Source organism: Poecilia mexicana, unplaced genomic scaffold, assembly GCF_051168715.1.
Source record: "Poecilia mexicana isolate PSO_F unplaced genomic scaffold, ASM5116871v1 scaffold_5, whole genome shotgun sequence".
Taxonomy (NCBI): domain Eukaryota; kingdom Metazoa; phylum Chordata; class Actinopteri; order Cyprinodontiformes; family Poeciliidae; genus Poecilia; species Poecilia mexicana.
Genome location: NW_028263374.1, coordinates 3,322,881 through 3,333,073, shown reverse-complemented (window position 1 = coordinate 3,333,073; position 10,193 = coordinate 3,322,881). Strand labels below are relative to the sequence as shown.

The window sequence follows — 10,193 nt, the reverse complement described above, 5'->3', positions numbered from 1 at the left end:
ACATGCGTCAGAGACGGGTGAAAGGTTACTCCGCCAGTGTTTGATAAAGCAAGTACACGGAGGTTGGTTTAAGGTTTACGTGCTTCGAAGTACAATGAATGTCAACAGCTTCCTCGCGTTATCCAGAGCTTTTCCACGCGGAAAGAACAGACTCGTCTGTCACGCGTGGCACCTGGGGAAACAGGCGCTGCGTGTTCAGCAGCGGAGGACGATCAGAACTCATTCAAGGAGTCTGGCCTACGCCAAGGATCTGTTCCTGGGGCAGATCAACAAGGTAACGGGGGGGAGTTGTTTTTAGATGCGTGACAGTTGACGGCGAACAGAGTTACTTGTAACAAGGCTAAACGGTACAAAGGTATTCACATGACCTGAAGTTTGTCAGTTCAAACTTCACTGTTGTCAATGTGACTTTATAGGACAGAGCAACACAAAGCAAGATATACATGAGGTTTACTTCCTCTGTACTCTGACACTCCGAAAACAATTAAATGCTTCCGGAAGCCATGGGAACAGTAAATAGTCTTTCTGTAAAGCTTCGAAAGTTAACCTGTAACAGCAATAGCTCATTTTTTGAGTCAACCAGGTCAAGAAAACTCACCAAAAACCTGAAATTATATTCAATTAAAGAATAAAAAATAAGCAGCAGGCTCACGAAGGCACATTAAAAATGTCTATTGTCCAGTTTTTAGTCTATGTATCCATTTTCATTTACTTTTACTTGAGTAAAAATACGCTGATGTAGTGCTACTCTTACTCGAGTACAATCTTTGGGTTCTGTACCCACCTCTTTAAATCAGTATAAAAAATGACAACAATACAACTGAAATTCACCATTTTTATTTGGAGTCATCGTATTTGTCTCCTCCAGGCTGAGGTCTTCCCTTATCCAGAGATTGGAAGCGATGAGTTGGAGGAGGTTAAGCAGTTTGTTGCACCAGTGGAGAAGTTCTTCAACGAGGAAGGTGAGAGAGGAGGATCTGAAGTAATGTCAGTCAATTGGTTATTAAATTATTTTATTAATTGTCGTCTCCCCCTTCCCCCACAATTCCAGTTGATTCAGCAAAAATAGATCGAGAAGCTAAGATTCCAGCAGAGACTCTGAATGGCCTGAAGGAGCTGGGCTTGTTTGGAATCATGATCCCTGAGGAATATGGTGAGATGGTGGGATCACAGCAATAATAATTTTTAAATATTAAATAATGTAGATTTTGATCAGTCACTCAGTACTTGAGTCGCTTTTTTACCAAACTCTTTTTTTTACTCTCACTCAAGCAATTTTTGGACGGCTACTTTTTACTGTCACTTGAGTAAAAGTATGTTAAAGTAGTGTCACTCTTACTTGAGCACAATCTTTGGGTCCTTCGCTAAATTGAAGTTGTGCAGAAAAGTAAGCAGATAATCCTCAACATCTCCGGATGTGATCTTATGCATTCATAAAAATCTCTGTCTTCCTAACTGCAGGTGGTCTCGGACTCTCCAACACCATGTATGCCCGGCTGAACGAGATCATCGCACTGGACGGCTCTATTGCCGTCACTCTGGCTGCACATCAGGCCATTGGTCTGAAGGTAGCTGTTGCATGCCGCTTTATTTGTGTTGAGTCTCGGTCTGCTCACTTAGTCGAACACGCTGGGATGTGTGCGTGCTAAGAGTCGTGTGGTTTCAGGGGATTCTGATTGCTGGGAACGAAGCACAGAAGAAGAAGTATCTGCCCAAGCTGGCTTCAGGAGAACACATCGCCGCTTTCTGCCTTACAGAACCTGGCAGGTACAGATCCTGACAACTCCTTCAGGACCGGGTCCACAGTTTCCTCTGAAGGTTTTTTTTTTTTTTTTTAGTTTTATTCTTATGAAAATGAAGAACCGCTGCACAGAACCCCATTGAAAACCTTCTGGTTATTCCACCAAATCTTGATTTCTGAACTCTTCCTGAGTTAAAACATCAGTATTGTTGTTTCTAAATGAAGATAAACTTGTTTCTTTGCATGATTTGAGGTCTGAAAGCGCTGCATCTTTTTTGTTATTTTGACCATTTCTCAATTTCTACAAATAAATACAAAATATTTGCTTCAGAATTTCAGAGACTTGTCTGTAGTTCATAGACTAAAAGAGCAATGTTCATTTTACTCTAACATACACCTATAAAAAGTCAAATCTGAAAAACTGATAATTCTAAGTATCAGCTGATCACCGATCTCCCAAAATTAAGGAAATCGGCACAAATAAATCAGCTGATTGATAAATTGGTTCACTCCGAATGTCTACAAAAGTCTTTGACTGTAAGGTGGCCAGTCAGACGATTTTTGTAACAAAAAAAAAACAACTCCCAAATATCCAGACATCTGTTTTTTTTTTGTTTTTTTTTGTCTTCTTTGGATAGCAGCTTCACATTGCCAACCAGTTTGATGTTCTTATTGTTTTCTTTTCCCTTCAGTGGAAGTGATGCAGCTTCCATTCAGACTCTGGCGACTCTGTCTGAAGATGGAAAACATTACCTGATCAATGGTTCCAAGGTGACGCATATCAATTTTACAAAAAAAAAAAAAAAAAAACCTCTCCCAGCATGTCCCTATTTCTGTGGAGCGACTCTTGAGTTCCTCGTTCGTTCTCTTGTTTTCAGTTTTGGATTTCAAATGGAGGCTTCGCAGACATCATGACGGTGTTTGCTCGGACCGCAGTGGAAGTAGACGGTGTGAAGAAAGACAAGATTACAGCCTTTATCGTGGAGAAAGCTTTTGGGGGCATCAGCAGCGGCAAACCTGAAGACAAACTTGGCATCAGGGGTTCCTACAGTAAGACGTTCATTCATACCTGGCAATGCGTTCTGCGGCGTTTAGGCCGCATTACCTCTGCTATGCAAAAATATTCATACCCATGGAAGAGTTGTACATTTTGTCACGCTAGAACCACAGACATCATGGTTGTACCTTCCTAATCCCAGACCTGTAATCCAGCCCTTTCTTTTGGAAGGTAAAGAATTTGAAAAGAAATTTTGCTCACAGTAAACGGAGGTCGTTCACCCAATCAAACTAAGCTCGACTGTAGATGTTTAAAACTGAAACACACCTCAAGGTATTTACTTCCATACATGCTATGCTTTCATTTTATTTGCTAAAAAAGTCAAGCCACATATTGGTTTCTTTTTGTCTTCTGATTTCTCTGCTGCCATTTCAGAGAGAACGATGCATTTGCACAAATGTGCAATTTGCACAAAATGTGTCCTGAAACGTGTGCGCACCGCTTTCCATGCAAAGATTGTGATTCATAAAAAACAAACTTGACGTGAAACTAATATTACCGAGGAGTTTTGCATCGGGAATGTATAGTTTCATGCGTGTGTTGAGTGCAGAACCTTGTGTGAAAACGTTTAGGTACAGCTGTGGTTCATCAGGAAAATTGTGTGCTGGTGTGCATATGAACGGTTTTGTAAATCCAATTTTTTTTTTTTTTTGGTGAACATCATCTTTACCTTTTGGCTAAACACACACTTTTAGTACGAGTCCTGCAGTTCTCCATACATGACACTAGGGGACGATGTTAGCATAATTGTTCTTTGTTTTGAAGCGTGTGAAGTTTCCTTTGACAACGTTCCTGTTCCCGTGGAAAACGTGATTGGAGAAGTCGGAGGCGGATTCAAGGTGAACTCTGCTCTGTTTTCAGGCTAACTTGTAACCATATGTTGCTTTTCCCCCCCCCCCAGTTTTAATGAAGTTCTGTCTGTGTTCAACAGGTCGCCATGAACATCCTGAACTCGGGGAGGTTCAGTATGGGCAGTTCTTGTGCTGGAATGATCAAAAAGCTGATGGGTAAAAAAAAAAGAAGAAGATATATCTACTCCCAGAAACAGAAGTGGTGAATGGTTTTATTTATTTATCTTTTTTTCTTTAGAGCTGACCTCGGAGTACGCCGTCAGCAGGAAGCAGTTTAACAGAAGCCTGAGTGAGTTTGGGATGATCCAGGTAGGACCACACAGGTTTCCCTTCACTGCTCCTGGTGCAGAGTACTGAAGTAACTAGTTACATTCACTCAATAACATTTACTTGAGTAACTTTTCTTTTTTAAAAAGGTACTTTTAGGAGTATTTTTACTACACTGTACTTTTTACTTTTACAGGAGAAATTTTATTCTGAAGTATTTCTGCTCTTGAGCAAAATTTCTGGATTTTCTACCCACTGAATGGAAAACAAACATGTTTTAACCCAAAATTCACCAAATAAAGACACACAGCTGATGTTTTTATGAAATTTCATAATTTAGTTTTTTTTTTTGTTACTTATATAAATTTTGTCATTTTGGTCCATCTGATGATGCAGATTTTAAATATTAAAAGATAATAATCAGTATTTCATAATTTCATCAGTTACTCAGTACTTTTTACGAAATACATTTTTACTCTTACTTGACTAACTTCTTGGATGGATACTTTTTACTTTCATTGGAGTAATAAAATATGTTGAAGTAGTGCTACTCTTACTTGAGTACAGTCTTTGGCCGCTCTGCCCACCTCTGCATGATGACGTGCTTTGACTCGTTTGTTTTTGCAGGAGAAGTTTGCTCTGATGGCCATTAATGCCTTTGTGATGGAGAGCATGGCGTACCTGACTGCGGGGATGATGGATCGACCAGGAGTCCCAGACTGCTCGTTAGAGGCTGCCATGGTGAAGGTTGGACAGCCGGACGTCGTTGATGGTAAACCCAATAATAACCAGAGAGGTCACAGTGTGAATGTTGTGTGCAGGTCTTCAGCTCAGAGGGAGGCTGGATCTGTTGCAGTGAGGCTCTGCAGGTTCTCGGTGGTCTGGGCTACACCAAGAACTACCCGTTTGAGCGCTACGTCAGGGACTGTCGCATCCTGCCCATCTTTGAGGTGTGTTGGCTAACAGGATGGTGATTTCTTTTCTTCTTCGTCGTCTTCTTTTTTTTTTTTTAAATGACTGATGGACAACTAGCTAACCTCTTGACCAAAATGAAAAGATTGTCCCTCTTGACTTTATAACATTTGGTTTAGATGAACAAAAATGAACAAAAAAAATTGTCATGCATCTACATTGATGAGAAATGATTCCACAGTTAGCGGATCACAAGGTCTAGGAGAGAGACAAAGTAGTGCCAAGTGTGTTATCTATCGGAGGACAGCATGTTATTGCTGTAAGTGGCCAGCAGGTGGCAGGTGACTTTGTAACTTGAAGATGAGTTTCTTTCTTCATCAAATTTGAGTTAAATATTAGAAGTGGGATCAAAAATGAATGCCAGAAAAATCTGAATCTTTCTCTGCCACAGTCAGCAAGCTCCCACCCGCTGCTGTTTTTATCATTTTGAGTGTTTTTAGTAGTAAACTACGTCAGAACAGTAAACCTGCCGTTTGTGTCCAGGGGACAAACGAAATCCTGAGGATGTACGTCGCTCTCACCGGGATGCAGTACGCCGGCAAAGTGCTCACGGGAAAAATCAAGTAGGTGTAAAACGCCACAGCGTGGGTCTAAATTATTCATACCCCTGATATGATTAAAGTCATATTTTTTATGTTGGTGGAATTTTTCACTTGTTATTGAGAGGGAAATCATTTTGTCTTGAGATGTAATTCAGATTTTTCAAATTACGTTTAATATCTCTGAACTGAAATTTACTTATTTTATTAATTAGTTTGAACAGACAAAGGAAAAAATTAAAATTAAAACCAAATGATTATGTCCAATTCACATATAGTTTTATATATATATTTGTATGTGTGTATATCTATATACACACCCACACACACACACACACATATATATATATATATATATATATATATATATATATATATATATATATATATATATGTATATATATATATATATATATGTATATATATATATATATATATATATATATGTATATATATATATATATATATATATATATATATATATATATATATATATATATAATTTCTTGTCACAAACAAGACTTTTGTTTGAATAAAATACATTTTCATCCACCTCTGCCAGTGATATTGTTAATTTTGGGCCGACTTGTAAAGTAAGGATGCTTGTGTTTATTTAAATGACATATTAAAAATATTAAAATCATAAGAAAACATGATTTTTTTATGAAAAACTCTCCTTGTTTCTAATTACTAAATGAACTCATAGGTTAGAGGAAGTAGGTGAGTTTTGGTGGTTTGTAGTTTACTGTCCTCTGAAAACAGCTCAGCGGCCGCATGATTTCATGACAAATAAAAAGTTTTCATATATTTATGCAAACTTTCAGACCATATCAATTCATGCACATGCTGATTTGTGTGTAAAATACAGCGGCACAAGTTTGTTTTTGTGCACGGTTTATTCATGAGGCTGAATTGATCATAATTCAGTTGAAACCTGTTTTTACTCTCCTCTCTGCTCTTTTGTTAATTTGTTTCTCAAACAAGCCGACCTTTGAAAGCAACAAAAGTAGTTCAACATCCAAGTCGGTGAATACTTTTCCTAGGCGCTGTCTCTTAGAGGCGTTGTTTTTTGTTTTGTTTATTTCCCTCTCAGGGAGATGAAGAAAGGAAATATATTCATGGCCATGAACATGGCTGGGAAGAAGCTGAGGACGTCGCTGGGAGCATCAGTGGACCTCGGCCTGACGGGGAAGGACGGGGTGGTTCATCCCAGCCTGGAGGTGAGAAGCTGCTCCAACCTCAGCAGGATTTCTTTTCTTTTCTCGTCTTCCTCCAGGTAGTTTTCCGGCACCTTGGTGACTTTCTGTTTCTGTTTTAAAGGAAAGCGCTAAGAAACTGGAGCAGAACGTGAGCCTTTTCGGGATGACGGTGGAGAGCCTTCTGTACAGATACGGAAAGGTATTTTCATTTTCTAATGTCTTTAAATGGATGAACAGACGGACGCTTGGTATTTGGTCCTGTTGATCCCTTAGAGAAAATCTAATCAGTCTTTTGTAACAGACACCAGTCTTCGCCACAAAACAGGAAGTGACTAAAAAGTTCTTTGTTTGCTAAGGCCGAATGTAATCATACTGTTTGTTTTTAGTTTTTTTCTTCAGTCAAATGAATTTGCTTTTTGGAGACCTAAACATTTACAAAAACTCACCAAGCTCTGCATTTGTGCATAGCAGAATGATAAATTACAAATATTCGTCATTTGCACACAGTTGGCTCTAAATCACACGTGTCATCCGTTTTACATCAAACCGGATGCAAATGACATTTCTTAACATCTCAAGAAGCCAATTGGATAATATTCTAACGTGACTCCAGTGCGCCCCCTGGATTATTCCAACAGTTCCATCTCCCTGACATGTCCGGTCTGCACCAGGGTTTTTTTGTTCCCTCTGTACTTGTCGGTTTTAAAGAGCCAATGCTTCATGTTGTTCTGTTTCTTTTAAACCCGGTTTCAGAGCATCGTGGACGAGCAGCTCGTCCTGAAGAGGGTGGCGGACGTCCTGATCAACCTGTACGCCATGACGGCCGTCCTGTCCAGAGCCAGCCGCTCCATCAGCATCGGCCTGAGGAATCACGACCACGAGGTGTGTGTCGGCCAAGAGCCGTTGCAGCTGGGCTCCATGCAGACCATACGGGCAGTTAACATCTTACCAGCAGCTGATGGCTTTCTTTAAAGAAAAAAAATCCCAGTTACTGACATCCCCCAGAATTGAAAATGGCTGCCCGGTCGTCTCCCATCCGGTCTGATTCAGCTGGAGAAGAACTGCCAACAGATGCGTGTGCTGAGCTCGTGGCGTCATATTCAGGCTTTAATTGGATGAACAGAGTGTGAAGCAAAGGCTGTGAAATCTTGTGTAAATGTATTTATTTATTTATTTTTTCAGTTTTAATAAATTTGTAAATCACTGCAAAACCTTCTGGATGCACTGTGGAGCTGACTGGTGCTTTTAAAATGTTTTTTATTTTTATTTTTCTAAATCTTGCTGTGATGTCGTCGCTCCTTCCAGGTGCTGCTCGCCAACACATTCTGCAACGACGCCTTCTTCAAGAACAATTACTCCATGGTTCAGCTGCAGAAACGTAAGCAGAAGCTGCTGTACGGTGGCGACAGGAAGTCCAGCTCTCATATTTTTTTGGCTCAACTTTGCAAATCTGAATGTTTTGTTATGTTAATAAATCCTTGTCCATCTAGTGATTTTTCTGAAAAGTCTGATAGACACATAAAGTTAGGAAAGTCTTCTGTTTGGGGGAAAAAAAAACAGGCATTTTTACTTTTGTGTAATACTTTAATCAAACTTTACTTTTTTTATTAAGTGTAATCATTTAATTCTAGTTCAACTGTATTTACTGGCTCAGGACAGACAGGAAACGAGCTGCAGAGCGTTTCCGCCATAAAAGTTTCCAATAACACCAAAAAGAATCACTGGACTCATCACTAGATTTTGTTCTTGAATAAAGTCACTGCATGTGTCTGAAAAATGGATAAATATAGCAACAGAATGGATAAGTTAAGAGTGTGTCTAGATTAATGGAGGATGTCCAAAACCAAAAAATATTCATATAGCACCAGTTCACATCAAGTAAACCATTACAGTTCAATCACACACACAGATTCCCAGCAATGTTGGTTGTCAGTTCAGTTTATTTAAATGAAAATATTGTCTATCTACAGAAACAGCAGACTACATCGACTCGTTTGACTTGCAGCATTCACTTCTCCTGTGAATTCTGAAAAAAATAATTGTTTTTAGATATTAGATCAAAAATCTTTTAATCAATCTCAATCGTAAACTGAACTTCACTGCTTTGTTTAATCTCTAGGATATTTCCCAAAAAGTTTAGTTGCAGTGAAAACAGAGTTTTTTTTCTGAGCTTCTTTCAACAAGGGCTTTCTGTTAGCCACCGGTTAGCTAATATTTGTCCTGGGAACTTGGCATGGTCCTTTTGGTTCCATCCCTGGTTGTTTTCCTCAAAAACCACCATTCATTTCACTTTGCAGCGACGCTCTACTTTGTGTCTTTCTAAATAAATGAATGACAAAATGTTCAAAGGACATAGATATTTTTTTTTACAAGGTTTGTTACTCTGCGCCACAGTCCAGACAGATGATGATTAAACAAATGCATTTTTCCTCCCCAGATTCTCCAGAAAACAACGACGCCAGCATCAAGAAGATCGCCCAGGCGGTTTTGGAGAACAGATCCTATATTTGCTCACACCCTCTTGAAAGAACATTCTGATTTCTCTCCTGTGACGTTAGATCCGCCTCCGTTTCTGTGGCCGGAGGAGAAACGTAGCACGATTCCTGTGTTTTCTCAGATGTGGTCGTTGAGCTAACCTGTGAGCTCGATGGACAAGGCCGTCCTACCGGGAGAAAACTAACCCAAGTGCTCTTTAACAAACCATCAGTGAAGAAAATGTTAAAAGAAAGCCAGTTTTTAACAGAAAGTCCAGATTTCTTGTAAATTGCCATGTGTAACATGTTTAGGAGATGGATCATATGCGCTTCTTCCAGTCGGATTTGTTCTCTGAGGAAGTTCAGCTGGTGCTTTCCTCATCAGTCAGAGCTGAGGAGTCTGCTGCTGCTTCAAGTATGATTTGTCATGTTTACGGTTTTAGTGAGCAGTAAACTCGTTTCAATGTTTCTGTTGCGGCTGTCGGGTTTAGAACCTTTCACAATAAAATAAGTAACTTCAATCAGAAAGCTGTACCTGGGAACTGCGTTGTTTCTGCTGCTGATGTTGCATCGTGTCCTGGTGGCTCCTCTCCTTTAACTGTCCACAGCTTCACTGTGCACTGACTTTGGCCTCCACCAATTTGTTTCTGTACTAAATGCAGCATAAACGTTGCAAAGTCTTCCAGCAGTATAGTCTGACTATTGTGAAACGCAGCCCTCTCGCAGAGAGTTGTGGCAATAGAAAAGATCTGTGGAGAAGATCTGCTTCATACTCAAATATGGACCGATTGTCAATCATCCAAAATGAAAGAATTTTGGCCGATCAATCTGCACATCCCCACCGCTCGATCCCTGGACCTTCATCCAAAAGGATCCTGTCAATCTTCATCAAACAGGCCTCACGTCCGACCTGCTGTTCTGAGGTAAAGATGGTGAAAGCAGAAGAAGACCTGTTCACAGGAGGCGAGTTGGTCGTCTCCACGCAGTACAGCGTGACCTGCTTTTATAACCAAACGACAGATCTGGTGTCTGGACTGAGCTCTGGCTTTACGGAGTGGTAACCTGGGAATCAAGAGCGCACACACCCTGGGCT

The 10,193-nt window shown here is 40.0% G+C and overlaps 1 protein-coding gene across 1 annotated transcript; it reads left to right on the top strand.

Moving 5' to 3' along the window:
• On the top strand, nt 1-9,628 carry acad9 (acyl-CoA dehydrogenase family, member 9). The gene is made up of 18 exons (XM_014977595.2): nt 1-274; nt 869-962; nt 1,052-1,153; nt 1,462-1,568; nt 1,667-1,767; nt 2,434-2,512; nt 2,620-2,791; nt 3,564-3,637; nt 3,730-3,805; nt 3,888-3,958; nt 4,544-4,663; nt 4,738-4,866; nt 5,372-5,451; nt 6,521-6,647; nt 6,748-6,825; nt 7,380-7,508; nt 7,932-8,004; nt 9,064-9,628. The coding sequence occupies exons 1-18, from the start codon at nt 95-97 to the stop codon at nt 9,162-9,164; spliced, it is 1,893 nt and encodes a 630-aa protein (XP_014833081.1). The 5' UTR covers nt 1-94; the 3' UTR covers nt 9,165-9,628.
• The last annotated feature ends 565 nt before the right edge of the window (nt 9,629-10,193 follow it).

What these genes read in the sequence shown, in the direction of transcription:
- acad9 (XM_014977595.2), top strand. Translation starts at nt 95, where the DNA reads ATGAATGTCAACAGCTTCCTCGCGTTATCCAGAGCTTTTCCACGCGGA. An exon ending in TCCTGGGGCAGATCAACAAG is followed by an intron (nt 275 to 868) that starts GTAACGGGGGGG and finishes TGTCTCCTCCAG; the next exon opens with GCTGAGGTCTTCCCTTATCC. An exon ending in GTGCTCACGGGAAAAATCAA is followed by an intron (nt 5,452 to 6,520) that starts GTAGGTGTAAAA and finishes TTTCCCTCTCAG; the next exon opens with GGAGATGAAGAAAGGAAATA.